Raw genomic sequence first — 19,218 nt, 5'->3', positions numbered from 1 at the left:
AGATAGTGCTGGTCACCTCTTGGACACACAACTGAATTCTGCTGAGATTAAAATTAATAGAAATTATTGGGGTTTGAGAGATGATTTTAATCCCCTGACTTGTGAGGCTAAAGGTGGTTTTACTTTAAAATTATTGTTGAGAATAGAATTGCATTATCCTAAGTTCTTCCTGAAATACTCAGCCAGGCTCACAATACACTGGGATATCAGTGTGTCTGGGTCCGAAGGCCCTCTGCTGAAGTGACTTCTGCATCTGGCCCCGTGGTGGTGTGCTGCTGTCTGCTACACACCCCAGAGAGCTGGCATTGTGCATTTCCCAACTCTACAGTTAGTTGTCTCAAGTGAAATGGGCCAGGGTGGGAGTATTTACACCACAGAAATTGGCCCACTCTGTCAACCATAGCTTTCCCTCCCATCCCCATCCTCAGTTGTTAAACATTAACCTGCACACCACTGTCCTTGAAGGCAGAATCCCACTCCGCATGATTAAACTCTGCATTTCCTGATGGCGGTCTCATCTTGTCTGTGCAATACTGAACACCCCTGTCTGAGAAGGTTTGAAAGTTTCTTTCTGGCAGCATCGAAGAAAGAAATGCAAAAGGTAAAAGTACAACTTTGAATTTGGAAAGTATATGAATATACCCTTTGTTTCTCTTATCTCTTTGAGTGAACTTTGCTTAGAGCACCTGGTTTTAAATAGTTTCCTATCAGATGTCTGAACCCAGTAGCTCCAATTTTGCCTGCCACTTTTGGCTCCAAGACAGCAAAAATACCAAGCAGAAACTCTAAGTGTAAAGCTTGGCATTATAAATGACAGAGATATTCCAACTCCTAAGAAATCTGTTAAGATACTAGGTTTCAGATGCTTTCTTGAGCCAGTAAAGTGTTTAGACATCCAAGAAGATATATTTTAAAAGCTTTGAATGGTTTGAGAGACTAGGACTATTTTGGAATTTGTTGGTTATAGTGTAATGGAGTTGAATTGTTTTGCCAAATACTTCTATGCATTTGTGAGTGTGTTTACGTCTATACATGTATGTGTGTGTGTGTGTGTGTGTGTGTGTGTGTGTGTGTGTGTGTGTGTACTTGGTTCTGACTGCCAGTTTACATTGTAAAACAGACAAAAAAACTTTAAATAGAAAAGAGCCATCTCATAGGCAGCTAGTGGTCCAGTACAGATGTAAAATGTTCTGCAACCTTAACTTAAAAAGCCCAGAGTTGGATTTCCAAAGTGTATTTTAAGTTGGGCCCAATGACGTGCAAAATTGTGCCCTGTGGAAAGATGCTGTTCAGAAGCTCTGTTAATTGGTCTCTTGTGCTGGAAAGAAAGGGTTTGGTTGGACAATTAAAGGGGCTGCTTTTCCCTTTTATATTCTTTCAAACATGCATCACTATTTGCTATTCATGAGTCTTCAGATCATTGCTTGCTGATATGGTTCAGATGCAAAGATGTAAGAATGAAGGTATTTTCTCAATACTGCTGTCATATGTGCCTGACAGAAGTGCTCAACCCATCCTTAAACAATCTTATTCATAGGGCTTTCTTTAATAATTATAATTCTACTAGAGGCCTGATGCATGAAATTCATGCAATTGCTTTGGCCTCTGCCTGCCACGGTGGCTGTGGAACTCTGCTGCCTCTGCCTCAGCCCCACCTACTGTGGCATTGTCCAGAAGGAAGAATGTCCAGTTGAATTAGCATATTATGCTTTTTTATTATAGACTAATGGCCCAGTGCATGAAATTTGTGCACATTAAAATGGAATTAATTAGCAGAATATTTTAATATTGCTATTTGACCTTTGTCTATAATAGAAGTGTCAAAGATGAAAGAAAATTAGTAAAATGCATATGAAAATCTCCCTCCTGTCAGAGTCTGGGACACGCTGCAGGACCTGGAGTCAAGTCCCCGCCCACCACCCGCATGTGCTTCAAAAACACAGTAGACCCAGATCCATCTGTCCCCTCCCCCATTAGGTGAGACCCAGACCTGGCTGGCCTCATGTCTGTCAAACCGTTCTGGGTGAGGGGTGCAGCCTCATGTCCTCTGGCCCAGCGCTGGGTGGAGGGAACAGTCTCAGGTCCCCCATCAATTCCCACCAGGTGGGGGGGTCAGCTTCAGGTCCCTCAGCCCAGTGCTGAGGTAGAGGCGCTGCTTGAGGAGTGGTGGTGGTGGTGGTGGGGGCTGAGGTCCCCCAGTTAGGCACTGGAGTGGGGGGCATGGCCTGAGATCTCCAGGCCGGGCACAGCCTGAGGTCCCCTGTCAAGCCCCACAGGGTGGGAAATGTGGCCTGAGGTCCCTTGCCCAGTCCATGGGCCATGCAGCCTCAAGTCCTTGCTGTTCGGTTGTGACATAACGGTGTGGTGTCCTGGCTTATTTGCATATTCCTCTATTATATAGATAGATTGTCATCACTCAGTTTGTTGCTGATATTTTTTTTCAGGTAATTGAGTTCCCTCATGCTCTAAGATACTGTGCTTCTTTTTAATATTTTTTGTATTTCAATAGCTGTGCTATTTCTTAATATCCATAAGATAAATAGGATATAAATAGTACAACATTTTTTTATTTATCCCTAAATGCATTTAGTTAATTATTCATCCACAAATAGTCTCGTGACTAGTTGAGCATTATTATCCTTATAGATTAATGTAAATGTACATACAAGAAATTTATATAATGATTTTATTTCTCTGTTATTATCAAAGTGTTTTCCATAAATATTCAGAAACATTAAATGACTCAGGGCTACTCAATGATTATCTCTGTAATACCTAAACATTTAGCTTGACCTTGATTATAGAAAAAGAAGAGTTCTGATAATAAAACTAATTTGCAAATGGCTCAAATTGTTCATTCTTTTTAATCTTGACCTTCTGTAGTCTGTTCTTCATATAGAATCAGAGTAATATTTTTTAAAAATATATTTTATTGATTTTTTACAGAGAGGAAGGGAGAGAGATAGAGAGCTAAAAAAGTCGATGAGAGAGAAACATCGACCAGCTGCCTCTTGCACACCCCCTACTGGGGATGTGCCTGCAACCAAGGTACATGCCCTTGCCCGGAATCGAACCTGGGACCTTTCAGTCCGCAGACCAACGCTCTACCACTGAGCCAAACTGGCTTTGGCCAGAGTAATATTTTTAAAGCATGAAGAAGATCACATAACTTCTTGGCTCAAGACTCCACTAGAGTTTCCATTGATATTAGAATTTAGGGCCTGTATTGCTAGAGCCTTGCCTCTCTTTGACTCTATCTTCCACTTCTTTCTCCTAAATTCAATCACTGTTTTCAGCCGTTTTGATCTCAGGGCCTTTGCACTTGATATTGTCTTGGCCTAAAATACTATTCCCTCATTTTTTTTTTCCTGAGTTGATTCCTTTTCTTTATGAAGGTCTTAATCAAATTATTTGCTCAGAGAAAACCATTCTCAACAATATGAGCAAAATATACCCGTTAACACTTTATTTGGTTACCCTATTTACTTTCATTTTGCTATTTACAATCTCTTCCTGATGCTAGACTGTAAGTTCATGAAGTGACTATTTCTTCCTCAACCCATAGCCTTAGCACTTACAAGGACACATTAACATATGCAAAGGCATGGGGAGAGGTGAGAGCAAGGCATGTTCAGGGAACCATGTGACTTATTCTGGATTAGTGGGTGCATAGAATAAACATGACATCCATCTCTAAAAGAGACTCTGCGGTCTTCTTTAAAATGGTAGGACTGACCTAGTAGACATGAAAGACAAATCCTAAATGTGAGGCTCACCAATAGCAGTGATTTCATATTCTTGATCTCAGGATCCTTCTATATTCTTAACAACTATCAAGAATCCCGAAGGGCTTTTGTTTGTGTGGAGTTTAAAAACTATTTCTAATGTGGAGTTTACCACATTAGAAATTAAAACAAAGAGAATTTTAAAGCACCTGATAATTCACTTAAAATAGCTAATAATAAACTCATTATATGCTAACAGAAGTAATACATGCTTTTAAAATTGGTGTAATTTGAAAAACTAAAAACATGTATAGGAAATTTATATACTATATACTGAGAGAGTGGCACTGTTTAGTATTTTTGCAAATCTCTTTATTGTCTGATTAATGGGAGGACTGCACTGTCTTGTGTGCTTCTGTAAGCAGTCTTTTTGAGTGATTAGAAACACATCAATTAAAGGAACATAAACAAGTGCAGCCCTGGCATTGACATTTTTAAAGCTTCTCCAGGTGATGCTCATGTGCAGCCAACATTGAGACCCATTGTTCAAGTTATTGGATGCAGATACATTGGTAGAATTCCATAGAGAAAGAAACTTGTGTGATAGTAGAATAGAGCTATTGCAGTTGTCCCATCTTGGCCTGGTGACAAATACTTCATTGGACAGCTGCATTGGAAACTCTTTTCTTCTTTGCCTACCTATATACACTATTTCACCTCATTTTATAAAAAATATACTTTGTGGGTTGATTGTATAAGTCAATTGATCTTTACCCAGGGCTTGGTGATTGATCTTTTTTTTGACTGGGGTTACAAAACCCTGGGTTGTAAATGATCTCTTAAAACACTGAGTAATATTACAACAATTTTGTTTTATAGCTACATAGAATTATTTAGCCTTATAGTGTTGGGACTAATAACTTTCAGGGAGTATCAGATTAATTAGTGTGTGTGTGTGTGTGTGTGTGTGTGTGTGTGTGTGTGTGTGTGTTGATATTATTATTCTCTGACTAATAGCTTGTTCATTAATTCATAACTGTAATCTTAATTGAGGTCTGATACTACATAAGGATGGTGTTTTTCAGTCTGGCAATGTGATAGTGTGTGTTTCTATTCCTTGAGGTGATTAGATTTTTTTGTTTTTAAAACTCTCATGAAACTGCCTGAAGGAAGACAATTAAAGTCGCCTCAGTCTGGGCTCAGGAGAGGCACTGCTGTGGATAGGCACAGACTTTCGAAACAGACCCTGTAATGTCAGATCTACAGCTTTGCTGTTGAAGTGTTCCCAGCAAATGACTCCAGTTTTCTGAAGCTGAGTTTTCTAATCTGTAAAAATGGGCAAAACATTAATTCCACACTCATTAACAAGTGAAAATATAAAGATGTGTATTTATGAAATAACCAATAGGTCATGGAAATTTGACTCCGTTATTCTTATTTATTAATTACAAACTTTATATTATTTCCTTCTCGGCTAGTACATACTTAGTCCAGGTCTAGCGTTGGGATCAAGGGATCAGTTCCAGTGACTCTCTTTCCACTTTTCTGAATAATGACCCACTGATGCTTGTACATGGGGATAGTGGAGAAGGGGAGTGGGGGAAAGGAGGAAAAAGAAGCAGTAATGGAGATTTGACATGACAAAGAACTGTTAATACACATGTACCAGATTTGAATTGAACCCTGTATATATGTCACATGTTAATAATTTCCTCAGATGGGGCTTTGGAAGTCAACAGGAATAGAGTACTCAACTTATAACGAACAGTTTAGCAAAGTATCCGTTCACAGAGCTTTTGCAGTGCAAAGAGCTCCTTTGTTCTTTATTTTCATTGTAAAAATACCCAAACATCTCTTAACACTTAAGTCTATGGTCTTAAATTGTGCAGCTCTTTAGAGCTTCGTCCTTTTGGCTTTAGGTGATTGTCCAGGACAGGTGTTGGCTTGTACCCACAGAGCAAGCAACCTGATGGGGTCTGAACAAGGCTGCCTTTCTCAGCCCAGAGTCCCATTCAGGAAGGTGCGGAACTCACATGTTAGAAAGGCAGGCCATAGACTAAACTCTCAAGGAGACCTTTTCGACTACCATGAAAACCAGACCACAGTGTCAGTACCTCTTGTTTTAGCAGAGCCTTTATCTTTTAGAGATTTTCTGAGAATGGAAGGGAATGTCTAAAGGTATTTTTGCTGTTTCGGTCATTTTTCAATGCCTGTAATAGATCTCTGTAATAGTTGGAAAGGGAAAGGGAATAAAATGTGGGTAATGGCAGGGATACTCAGAGTTATGTGCCTCTGGAGCTGCATTTGCAGTCACCATTAACCTAAAGAACCACATGACTTCTGTATGATTGGTGGAATTGAGTATAATGGTGCATTCATATCACAAAATTAGAAGTCTTAAAGAGCAGCTAATTAAGCATAAAGGGACCCATGTGACCATAGAGCTGTGATGTGAACATCACTGCCTTAGAGAAATGGAAAGCCTCTAAGATTAGATGCATCCAACCTAAAACTGTGCTTATATTTGTCTTCCTGTTATCTCTTTGTGGCTGAAAGTCTATAGAACGTTCTTGTGTACATAATTTTGAATGATGTGTCTTGACATGTGAAAGATAATCACACTGACTTAATAAAGACCAAGCCAGCGTGCCATTCTAAATAATAATTGGATTATTTCTGGACAGTGTTCAGCCTTTAGGAGAAACCCTGTTTTAACTAAGAGAACTCCCTGCAGTTATGCATTTGTAACTGGTTTATCGAAGACTTCCCTCAATTGGCAGACCAATATATAATGGGACTTTCTCCTCTGATCATATTTCAGTATGTTCTGTTAATTATTAATTTTCATCTCTCAAGTACATTTGGAGGATTTCTTATCTTTCCAATAACTTTCATATATTAAAAAAATTTACTTTGGGTCAATGTGGGGGGTGGGACAAGCCATGAGCCCTCTGACAACAAGCTTTAAATGACATGTTACAGAAATCACGTTTGAGAACATCATCAAGCTGTGAAAATAATTCTGAGATGAACTAAAATTCCAGAGAAAGGAGTGATTTTGGGAGTTGAGCTATCAGGAGCCTGCAGATTTTCCTCTGTGGCATTTGCTGATTAATAAGAACAGGCCTTTGCATGGACACAGGGCTATTGCTGCTCAGAGAAGGAGAATCAGCAGTTTTCAAGTAGTTAGTTGAATTAAATGAGAAATCATGACTTCAAGTGCCTCAGGTCAATGTCATTTGTTCTCAGAAGAGGCTTTCTGAACTCAGAGCTTTGCAGGGAGGGTGCTAAAGAACCAGGCTAAATGCCTATAAAAAGCTGAGGGAAACCTCCCACTGTTTCACCGCTCAGGAAACCAGGGACCACAGAAAACAAGTGAGAGACAAGTCCTAAGAATGGATGCCAAATTGATAGTGAGCACTAACAGGCCATTTCTCACCTGAGGGCATTTACAGATTCTCCCTTGAGCAGAAGTCAGAGTATCAGGGCTTTATAAACATAAGGTCGCAGCTAAACACAGAGAACCCATCAGAGATTTTTGTTTTTATGTGAAGTTGAAGTGACAAATATGGAGACTGCAGGGAGCTCCAACTCACAGCTCATCTGCCTATAAAAACCTTTGCCAGATTTTCAAGCCTCATGGGGTACAGTGCAGAAGACTCCTCTGAGACTTCTGAGAATATCTGGCATTCTTTCAGGGTTGAAGAGCAAAGAAGAGTTGTGCTCTCAGTTGAAAGTTCCAGAAAGCCATAACCTATAACGATAGTCTAAATTTCTAAGTCTCCTGTCACAAAATGCCACAGATTGGGTGGTGTAAGCAATAGAAGTTTATTTTATCACACTTCTGGAGTCTGGAAGTCCAAGATCAAGGCACTGGCAGGGATGAGTTCTTCTGAGGCCTCTCTCCTTTGCTTGCTGGTGACCACCCTCATGAGTCACTTCATGTAATCATTCCTTTATGTTTGCATCACTGGTGTCTCTTTGTCCTACCCCAGTGGTTGGCAAACCATGGCTCATGAGCCACATGCAGCTCTTTGGCCCCTTGAGTGTTCTAATGCCACTTCTTCAAAATAGACTCACCCAGGCCAAAAACCATATTCTGCTCATGGGCCACGAAGTTTCAATCACACTGTACGTGCGCGCCCACACGTGGTATTTTGTGGAAGATCTACACTTCAGGGGCCAAAGAGCCTCATGTGGCCCGCAAGCTGCGGTTTGTGGTCTTACTATATTACATTAGAGTCCCACTCTAAAGCTTCATTTTAACTTAATCCAAATGCAGTCACATTGGTGTCCAGGGCTTCAACATATGAATTTGGGATGTGGAGGTATGGAGGTGGAGAATTAACCTTTGACACAGGGTCTTACCAAAATTCCAGCCTAGCTCTGACCCAAATCAGGCACTGATTTCATGTATAGAGCAATCTCTTTCAGTTGTATAACAAAGGAAAGGCCATCACTGATCAAAAATATCATCTGGTGCTTTTACAGATGCCTGACACTGAAAAAAATTACTAAACACCTTCATAACCAGACAACCAAAGCCCATTCCTTATCCAGTCATGTTTATGTGCAAATGACTACCATTCTCATCTGTGACTTATTTCACTCATAAACTCTCTTCTATGTCATACTTTCTCAAAATTTAATGTGCATATGATTTACTTGGAAACCTCGTTAAAAGTGAAGAGTCTGATCAGTAGGTTTGGATTAAGCCTGATATTCTGTATTTTTACAAGTTTCTGACCAGTATATGTTGAGTATACACAGGGACATTTAAGAAACATTGTCTGATAATATCCAAGACCTCTTCCGGCATTGAGACTCTGTTAACCTTTAAAAAAATTTTTTTTGTCTATTTCTCATACAAGGAAATAAAATATTGACTGAGCAACTTATTCCTACTGTAAAAGGGGGCTAAACATTTCAGGTTTTTATGTGTTTAAATATTAAGGCAGTTATGTGTTCATACCCAGTAAATATGATATTATGCATTCTAATTTGAGATACATAGAGAATTAGAGTAACATTTTAATTAGTGAAAAGTTACGTGTTTCAATGACATATTCATTATCAGAGACCTTACCAGATGTGACAATAATCTAAGAATAGCATCTGAACTTTCTGTGTCCCAAGGGTATTCCTCTACTATTGTCAATATCTTCTGCTCTGCCCTCACCCAATTGAATGATCAGGGGAAGATTTCTCTTTCCTCACCGACCAATGAGGAGATGTATTTGCATGAGACCAGGGCACAGACACTGCTACACAGAGGCCAGGCAGCATGGCTCTCCCTCTCTTGATCTAGGGACCCAATGATGACCTGTCAGTTGAGGTAGTGGCACTGCCACATTCATAGTTACTATGAAAAGCATCACAATCCTCACCCTCCTTCCACCCTCAGGGGAGTGGTGCCCATGCTGTTTGTAACAAGGTTGACTAGTTTAGAGAATTTTGCATGGGTTTGAGCATTGGAATAGTGCTATATTCAGCCACTGCTGTGGTAGTCCAAGCAGCCTCCTGCTTGGGAACAATTAAAAGTTTATGATCCAGTCTGCAGGGATTTGATGAAACAGTGAGTATAAACTCACTGTATGCTACCTTTTGATTTTTCTTTTTTCAAGGTAAATTTAGTATGTAGAATTTTGCTTAAGAAGTTGATAGAGAAAGAAATGAAAGTGTTTTACATGAACCTGGTGACATATTCAAGATGGAATATATAATCTTCTACATAATTACTCATATTAATTTTTCTGTCTTGCTTTATTTGATATCATAAAAGTCTAGACTAAAGGGAGTTATACAATTTTTAAATGTGTAGTCAAACATTCTTATGTTCTGTGGAGGGCCAGGGAGGGCTATAGTGAAGACAAACATGGGCAAGAACTGGTAATAAGACCAAAAAAGGAAAAATTAATTCTTGAGGAAGGTCAATAAATCTCAGGAGGCTTGATGTTATCCATGAACTGAAATATTCCAAATGCTACAGTGACAGCCATTGCTTCATCCCTTCCTCATCAAGAAGTCTCTTCTAAATCTGTCCTTTGTTTAAATTTTCCCACCAGTGAAATATTTCTCCCTCCCTATCTATCTATCTATCTATCTCCCTGTCTTTCAGTCTTCCTCCCTTCTTTCTTCTTCTTTTCTCCTTTATTTTTCTCCCTTCCTCCCTCATCTCCTATCTCCCTCACTATTTCTTTTCTTCCTCTGTATCAGGTATCCTCCTACGTCCTGTAAAGATGAAAAAGACAACTGATTCTATGTTAAAGATAACTGACATCCAGGTAAAAGACAGCTGGCATAAAGAGGTTAAATAATTCTCCCAGCAGGACTGGGAGCAGAGTTGGTATAATTCAAAGCTCTGATCATATCACTCCTCTACCCAAATGTCTTCCCTGATTTCTTGTTGCCTATGCATTGCATAAAGCTCCTGGATAGATGGCCCTTTAAGGCAAATGATATCAACCTGTCTCATGGAGTATTTTTATATCTTGCCCCTTTCATGAAGGTCCCCATGTTATAAGCATCAAGGAATACCCACTCTTTCTCAACCACAAATGGGCTTTATAACTCTATGATGCATGCCTTTTATACAGCACCCGGCTTGCATGGTCATATCCTTCATTGCCTAAAACTCCCAGTCATCCTTCAGAACCCATACCACCTCCCCTGTGAAACCTCTCCTGACACTCACAGCTTGAATTAGTTATTACTCTGTCTGGATGCACACAGGAAAATGCTCACGTTTCCAGTGTAGCCTTTATTACATTGTACTGGATCATTCATACACCAGACACTGAAGTCCCAAATGGGACCTTGTTCACTAGCAAACCTGGTGCTGGCCACCCAGTTTGAGTTCACTGTAATGAGGGGTCTATATTTCATAAGAAATGTATCATTGGCCTGGCTGGCGTGGCTCAGTAGTTAAGCATCAACCTAGGACCCAGGAGGTCATCGGTTTGGTTCTTAGTGAGGCCATATGCCTGGGTTGTGGGCATCAAGTCAGTGTTGGACATGCAGGAGGCAGTTGATCAGTGATTCTCTAACGTCATTGAGGTTTCTATTTCTCTCTTCCTCTCCCTTCCTCCCTGAAATCAATAAAAAAAAGAAATGCATCATTGATGTGTAACTTATATGTCACAATATCAGTAGTGTTTGCCTTAAATATAAATGTTTTAGAAATATATATGCATACTAATATAAATAAATGTTTCATATGAAAATCTGACTTTATAGAATTTAAAATTGGCTTACAAAAGTTTTGTCTTTTAATTTCTCAAAATCAGAAACTCTAAATCGGTGATTTATTGGTAAACCTAACTCAATTTAGAAAAATGCTAATATGTGTACTTTTCAAAAGTGCTTCTATTAAGTAAAGTAGTACAGTTTCACACACATGTTGGATTTGGCAATCTTGTCTGTGGATAGCTTTAATTTTTTTAAAATTGTGCACAAATTTGGATTGAGAATCTTGTTTCTCTAGTTTATTTATATTTATAAGGAATCAGTGTTCTGATAAAATCAATATAAATTTTGGAGTTTAATGACTATGTTGCAGGAATTTTTACTATTAATTCCAACTTGTCCAACATTATATATCATGTAGTTTATGCATTTCTGCATATGTTGACCCTCACCAGCTTCTGACTTTTTAACTTTATTTCTAAATCCAAGCATATCCCTTTGGATAATGATATTTGAGTGTTAAAATATTTTTAAATGATGCATAAATATACACATGCAAAAAAAATGAGTTGAATGTGTGTGAATATTTATCCACTGTCTATATAGTCCATTCTGATATATATTTCCCACTGTCTATAAAGTCCATTCTGACATATATATGTATGTCACACATATACATAATATATATGGAGAGAGAGAGAGAGAAAAAGGTGGGGGAGAGGGAGAGAAAGACACCATATGCACATACACTCTGTATGGTCCACTACAGGCTACTATTAATTTGTAATTTCCTCATCCTTTGAGGCCAGCTAATGATTTCCCTCTAATGAGGCTGAATAGTGCAGCTGAACATTGTGGACTAAAGAACATTGATGCAGCTACCAAACTGCTAATGAGCGCTGCGTCATGAAATCCTCCAGTGAGCTTCTCCAGTGAGCGCTGCGTCATGAAATCTTCATGAACTCGAGTGTGTTCTACAAATTGTGTTGTTTACTCTGGTCCATCTCTCTTGTCATTTATTTTGTGCTCTGGTGGACAATTTTATGTCATAATGACTGACAAATTGTGCCCACGATAGAGCTGGATGTGTCATAAAGCAGAGAAGGAGTGCTAAGCTGTGAGTTAAAATGGACTGTTTCACCGTGGCCTCAGTTTTTTTCCCAAGGAATTGGAAACCATGGTAGGCCATTAGGAGCTGGTTCACGTGTTTGGGCATGAGGAGGGTCATTTTACACATCCCTTCAACCAGGGAACATTGACCTTGCAGGGTCAGGCATGTCAGGGGTGAAAGGATTTGAAAAGTAATGTGATCGGCAATACTGTCCCTCCAGTGGAATTTCCTACAGCGTTGGTCCAGGTGTCCTGGGTCCCTCTGTTCCATCGGCCCTCCCAACCCTCTCTTCTCCAGTTGAACAGAGTGTGCTAATATGTACTAGTAGATCTGTATTTATTTATTTTAATGGAATTTATTGGGCTGACATTGGCTCACAAAATTACCTTGTTTATCTCATCCTTACTTCAACTGAAATAGTGTTAAATTTAGGCTTCATGTTTCCTCCTGCTTTTTATCAGCTTTTGATTAAGTGAGAAAGATAGTCATAATTTCTTTTCATTTGAAACATTTTTGTCTTACGTAGATGTGGATGAAAAAGAGGCCACATACTAACCCTGCAAGTCCCACACAGTGGCTTTTCAAACCCAGAGTCCCAACAGGACCACACAGGGAAGCCCGCAGGTAGACATTCCTGACTGAAAGTGGGTCACAGTGGTAGACACTTCCTGGGCCTTTAACTTCCCTGTCATGACCTTTACTTTTGACATTGACTTTGTTTTTGAGAATCTAAGATAACATACCTTTGAAATGTCTGAGTCATTTTCTTTTCTAGCCCAAACAAAGGCACAACCAGGAGCAGCAGGGCAAGTGGGACACCACATTGCTATCTTGTCCCCCACATATCCTCTCTGTGAGCTGTAACCTTAACTGTCCTGCACGCAAAGTATCAAAGAAGTGTTTCTTCCTCTTGCTTTTTATTCTATCCCAGAGAGCTCTCGCTTTGCTTTCTCCTGCCCCCTTAATCTACCACCAATGAATTTCATGGACCCCTCCTTATGTCTCCTCCTTTGGTGCTAATGTATAAGATAAGCTGCAAAACTGCCATTCTCTGGAGCAGTTTCTCAGTCCGTTGAGATTTTGCTTCCCGGCAGTTGTCATCAGTCGGGATCAGATGAACTCTTATAAAACCATTTCTTAGGCTGAACATTCTTTCGCCGGCATAAAAAACCGTAGATTTGGCTGCTGAGCATTAGAATCTGCATCTGGCTTTTCGGCCGGATCCACTATCTTCCATTCATTTGCCAAAGGGATAACATAAAGGGAAAGAGGGGAGGCACCCGCTCTGTGTTCTCCAGGCCTTTCAGAGTTATTCCTCTGGCCGCATACATGCACATCTATAGAAAAGTGATATTGTGGACATCGAGGATGGGCACTGCTCAAAAAAGAAGGCCCCACAACTGTTCCTGTGGCAAAACTAGAAGAGTCTACAGTATCACCCAGCATGCAATGGGCATTGTTGTGAACAAAACAAGGGCAAGATTCTTGCCAAAAGAATTAACATATGGATTCAGCAGAGTAAGCACTCTAAGAGCCGAGATACCCTCCTACAACATTCGAAGGAACATGATCAGCAAAAGAAGGAAGCCAAAGAGAAAAGCACCTGGGTTCAACTGAAGTGCCTGCCTGCTCTACCCAGAGAAGCACACGGAAAGGAGCCTGAGCTGCAGGAGTCCATTCCCTGTGAATTCATGTCATGCCAAGTGTAAAAAAAATAAAAGATCTCTGTACTAAAAAAGAAAGAAAAAGAAACCATGTCTGAAAGCAGGATAGATCACCAAAGTTTGAAAAGGTCCCCAGTAATTCTAATGCCCAGCCAGGGTAAGCAAAGCATGACCGCCCAGCAGAAGGCTGATGTCTACTTATTATCTAAGATGTTGATACGTACTCTGTTTCCCCAAAAATAAGACAGTGTCTTATATGAATTTTTTTCTCCCAAAGTTGCGCTAGGTCTTATTTTCAGGGAATGTCTTATCTTTCCATGCGCTAGGTCTTATTTTCGGAGGATGTCTTATTTTCGGGGAAACACGGGTAGTTCACTTGGAACACTTTTCACACTTATTATCTAAGGTGTTGGTATTTGACTTAGAATGCTTTTTAAACTTGTGAAAAGCCTACTCAGATGATTAATTATTTTACACTGTTTCCCTCTCCCCCAATTGAGAATTTGTTTTCAAGTGAATCTAGATAATGGTATCTGACAATTTGGCCCAGAATTCTCGAGTGGGAGGGATAACTTATAAGAACTGTGGGTTTGGGTGCTCATTCAGAGAATAAATATCTATTGAACAGATATGAATAACTTCCTCTACACCAGTTGTATCATTTCCCTGGAATATTGAATGAGGGGTTGCTTTTTATGAAAATTAAAGGTGACTCACTTGCAGGTCAGATATCTCTGTGTTTGACAGGTGGTGGTAGATGAGGATCCAGACAGCTCTGTGTACTTGGGAACAGTAGGAATGCTGGGAGCTATAAAAGGACAGCTTCCTTGCTCTGCAGTGGGGGTGTACACAGGTACTTCAGCAATGATTAACCAGAGCGTCTGGACTGACGTCAGGCGAAGCAAAGTAAAAGCCAGCACCTGGGAAGCTTCTGCACTGGTTTCTACTCCAGAATCACCTAGAGAATGCTTGTTTTTCTCCATAGGTTCGAACCAGTGTCCTGCCTGAACATAAGGATACCCTGCCGGAGACTGGGGTAAGTGTTTCTTTTGTTTCCAGAAGGCAAACACATCACTTCGAAGTTAATGATTTGGGTTTTCCTTGGCTTCCTGCCTAGTGGCTGACAAATGAAATTGAGTTAAATTAATAGGGTGTGAGCACATGAGGAAGCGCTGGCACATATTTGCTGAGTTACATGGAATACATTTCTTATCTTCTGAAAATAATCCTCCATTGAGTCGGTGTTTAGGGCAGCTGGCTAGAGAGGAGTCTAGAGATTGCCCTGCAGGTTGCTGAGATGCAATTCCCAGCTAATACTCATGGACCACTGGGAGGCTGGGCAAATTGTAGATGTGAGTTCTACCTCCTCAGGAAGGAGGCAGAGAACCAACCAGCCACAGGACTGTGATGCTTTCGGTTTCTTGTTGCTTAAACATGTCAAAACATGCCTCCTGAACCTGCCAAGGCAGCCCTTCAAAAATATGACTGGGAAGAATGCCAGCCATCTCTGAATCTGGTAGGGTAGAAAGAGAAGCGTCTTGGTGCTCTCTCTTGCCTAACACAAGGCTTCTTGTTTCTTCCTGAGCCCTGGCTGAACACCTCTGACTCAAGAGAATCTCTGTGCTTTGTTTTCTGCTTCACCTCTTGGTCTGCTCCCACTTTCACTACCAGTCTCTGTGCCCAGACTACAGGGGCTTCGTTTTAATTTCTCCAACGGGGCTAGCAAGTTCTTCCCAGCATCAGGCCTTCATTGCTCAGGCGCTTGTCTCCCTCCCTGATCTGAGCTGAGGTCAGACATCTTTTGTTTATGTTCACCCCAGGCGGCCTCCTTCAAGCTAGGGCTTCCACTGCACACTGTACTCACACCCTTCACTCGTCCTTCATCGAGTGTAAGGCCTTTTGAAATTTGTAACTATTAAACATCTCTGTGCCTCTGGCAGCCTGTGCTGGGGAGCAGGCATAGTCTGATACTCACTCATGTCCTACCCCTTCCTGCTCTTGTTGCTCATGCTATGGTGAGGGGAGAGGCAAGGGGACAGGTTCCTCTGTGCTTGTCCACGGTGAGGGTGAGGGTCCCTTTCTGCTGGCTCTGATGTTTCTCAGGTCAGTGATGGCTATCAGAGTACTCTGCGTGGCAGATGTTTGAAATGCTGGCTCTCTCGGGGGCACAAACGTAGGTGCGATTTATTATTATTATTTTTTATTATTATTATTTTTAGTGTGAATAGGTCATGTATCCACTTTCTATTCCTGTGGGGTGGGAAATGGTGTAACATAACTATTAGGCTTGACAGTAAAAAAAAATTCCTGAGCTCTGAAAAAAGGCCTGTCTTGTAGGTTATGTGAGGGACGATGCTGTGTATCAGCCTCGTGATATCGCTGTCAGCTCTTCAAAGATCTTTGAAAACTTATGCCACAGTTCCTGTATGTAGTTCTATAATAATAGGTCAAAGTATTATCGCTGTACCTATTTAAACTCTAAGCTAGCCCTATTTAAAGAAATATAATGTGTACCACAAATATAATTTTAAATTTTCTAGGAGCCCAGGCTTTAAAAAAATAAAATAAAAAAGAAACAGATGAGATTAATTTTAAATTTTCATTTAACCCAATACTATCTGCAAAATATCATTTCAAAATATCTACATTAATAAAAGAGAAACATGCAAATTGACCATCACTCTGCTACACAAAACAGGCAATCAAGAGTGAGTTCACAAATTAACCCAACGAAGATGGCAGCAGCCATGGAGCTGGAGCGAGCAGGAGGCTTGGATTGCCCCCAGTGATGATGGAAGCCAAGCTTCCCACCTGCTCTGGCTGGCCCTGGCCTCCACTCAAGGAGGTGCTGAAAAAAAAAAGAGGGGCTGGGAGCTTGGATCACCAGGAATGTGTGGCCATCCTGCAAATAGCCATCAGCCCCTCACTCAGGCTGGCCAGGCACCCTAGCAGGGACCCCCACCCTGAAGCAGGTGTGGCTAGCCTGAAAACAGCCTTCAGCCCCTCACCCAGGCTGGCCAAACCCCCATAGTCTGATCCTTGTAAATAGGCAGTAGAACATCCCTTGATGGGTCCCAGATTGGAGAGGGTGCAGGCTGGGCTGAGGGAACCCCCTCCCCCCCGGGCATGGATTTCATTCACCTGGCCTCTAGTAATCAATATAATTAATTATCAATAAGTCATCACACTTCTTTTTTTTTTTTTTATAAATCCATATCTTATAAATTTGATGTGCATTTCACCCTTAGAGGACATCTTAATTTAGAGCTATGGCTCAAGCTAGGGCTCAAGCTGGTGGCTACACATTGGGTAGTGCAGCTTTAAGCAGTATTTGGAAAACCTTGGGAGATTCCTTGCAAATTTCAGTATAAAGAAGACCTGTACTCTGGATCAAGGCTTAGTTAGATGAATGTACCTGATAGAGGTTTGCCCAGCTCATGGCCACGTGTATGAGGTTGTACATCCTCTGGCTCCTTGTGTAGTAGTGCTCGACCAAGGGACCATTGAGGACCTGCTTCAGGGGGGTGTACAACCCTGCTGAGCATCCAGGTTATCTGTGACTTGCTCAGAATCCCTGCGAAGGCTAGTGAGACAAACTGTTTACTTGTACAGTCCCTTTTTTCCTCCTCTTGATAGCACACATTCCAGCCAAGTAAGTGATTGAAATCGTGCATGAAACCATTTAATGGTCATTTGCTTTGGCTTTGTGTGCTTGGAACAGAGCGATCATGGTATGTGTTGCCCTGTCAAAAGCGGACTAGAAAGATCAGAGCTGCGTGCAGTGCAGGTAGAGCGCTGTCAGAAGGAAAGGCATTGCCACCTGTCTTGCAAATGATGCCTAGTGTGATGGGGGTGGAAGAATTCTGGACCAAAAAGCAGGAAGCCTGGACTTGAATTGGCCTGTGACCAGGTGTGAGCAGTTAACTCCTCTGGGCCTCAGTTTATTCTCTTGCAGACAGGCAGTGTCTTAACAAGCCCTGACATTCTTTGATTCCAGATGGACATTTCTTGGGCACTACTGAACATTCCACATGATCTGACAAACATTTGAGCTATGAGGAATCATAGGTAACATGCAACAACAGTAACTGTATAGGACTATAGAAACTTTGTATCTTGTTTGTTGTTGGGGTATTTTTTGCACTTGTAATCTAGTATATCTTTTAATTATGTTTTTTCTGAGCCTATTGTTTATTTTAAAATATGTATGTGTGTGTGTGTGTGTGTGTGTGTGTATTGTGTATGTGTGTGTTTTATTGTAGGAATTTCTCATAGATTATATGAGAAAATATATGTGTATATTCTTAAATACTCTGACTTTTCCCAAAAGAATTTAAGGTAGACCTATAACACTTTTAAGTCATCGGATTTTTGAGTGTATTATTATTATAATTCTTACCTGAGGATATGTTTATTGATTTTTTTTTTTTTAAAGAGAGGCAGAGAGAGAGAGAGAAACACAAAACATTGATATGAGAGGAAAACATCAATTGATTGCCTCCAAATGCACCTCAAGGGGGGATAAGTCTCCAACCTTTGGGTGCACAAGAGCATGCTTCAACCAACAGAGCACCCCATCCAGGGCTCGAGTGTGTTGTCTTAATCACTGTGACAGCTGGCATTATGGAATGCTCCTCTTTCTGAGCAGCATACCAAGTGCTTTTCCTGGATAGCTCCGACTCCAAAACAATGACTATGAGAAACAGAATAAAACTCCTTGAGGAGCCTCAAATCTCACTTATTGTGGGGGTACAGAATAAGCATGTGTGTGTATGTGTGTGTGTGTATATGTGTGAAAGATACACAGTGATCATATGCACCTTTTTCATACAGAAACTAAGGTCTAAGGCCTAGAGTGGTGGAGTAACTTGTCCAAGAGCACAGGTTTGTAAAAGAGAAGACAGAGAAACAAGGGCTGGCGGTGCCATCAGTGGACATCCCGCCCAGGGCCTGGGTGGATGATGGAGTTGCCTGGTTTCTGTTTGAAACAGAATGATTGGTTTAGGACTACACATCAGACCTCTGAGCTCCAGCTCTAGTGAGTCTGATATGCTTTGTTTGTCTTTTTAATTTCCCCCTCATATTGGAGCTTCCAGTTTAAAAACCTTTAAGGTGAGAATTTTAGAAATAGCACTGATGGAGAGATGGAAAATATTGTTCCTTGCTTGAGTTCTACTTGAAATATTAAAAAATTTAAAAAATTATTATTATGATTACAGTAACAGCAAAGATGAAATAATTTTATGGTGTTATTCTTTTATATCAGGTTAAACAAAATTATTTATTTTACATTCCTGTCTGCTATTTCCCCTCATGGGAATTCAGGTTTCAAAAATACTTTTCCCTCTAATTCATTATTTTACTGGAAACCAATGAATAGTCATGGGAATGAATGATGTGGTTTCCATTTTTGGGGGGCTTGGGGGAAGTGCAGAGGAACCTAATTTTATTTATTTTGAAGTAAGACTAGTACATAAAAACCTTCTAGAAAATAAACGTATAGTCAGGCAATGCCATTGTTGATGTTGCAACG

The 19,218-nt window shown here is 40.6% G+C and overlaps 1 protein-coding gene across 3 annotated transcripts in view; it reads left to right on the top strand.

Annotated features, from left to right (window-relative positions):
* INPP4B (inositol polyphosphate-4-phosphatase type II B) overlaps positions 1-19,218 on the top strand; it is a 560,042-nt gene that overhangs the window by 355,481 nt on the left and 185,343 nt on the right. For all 3 annotated transcript variants that reach the window (XM_045576851.1, XM_045576850.1, XM_036423483.2), the window contains one exon: positions 14,671-14,721. In XM_045576851.1, the coding sequence (XP_045432807.1) occupies positions 14,671-14,721 (51 nt within the window). The remainder of the gene's footprint in view (positions 1-14,670; positions 14,722-19,218) is intronic.

Source organism: Pipistrellus kuhlii, unplaced genomic scaffold, assembly GCF_014108245.1.
Source record: "Pipistrellus kuhlii isolate mPipKuh1 unplaced genomic scaffold, mPipKuh1.p scaffold_m20_p_8, whole genome shotgun sequence".
Lineage (NCBI taxonomy): Eukaryota > Metazoa > Chordata > Mammalia > Chiroptera > Vespertilionidae > Pipistrellus > Pipistrellus kuhlii.
The sequence above is the reverse complement of the archived record's forward strand: the minus strand, read 5'-3'. Positions and strand labels throughout refer to the sequence as shown.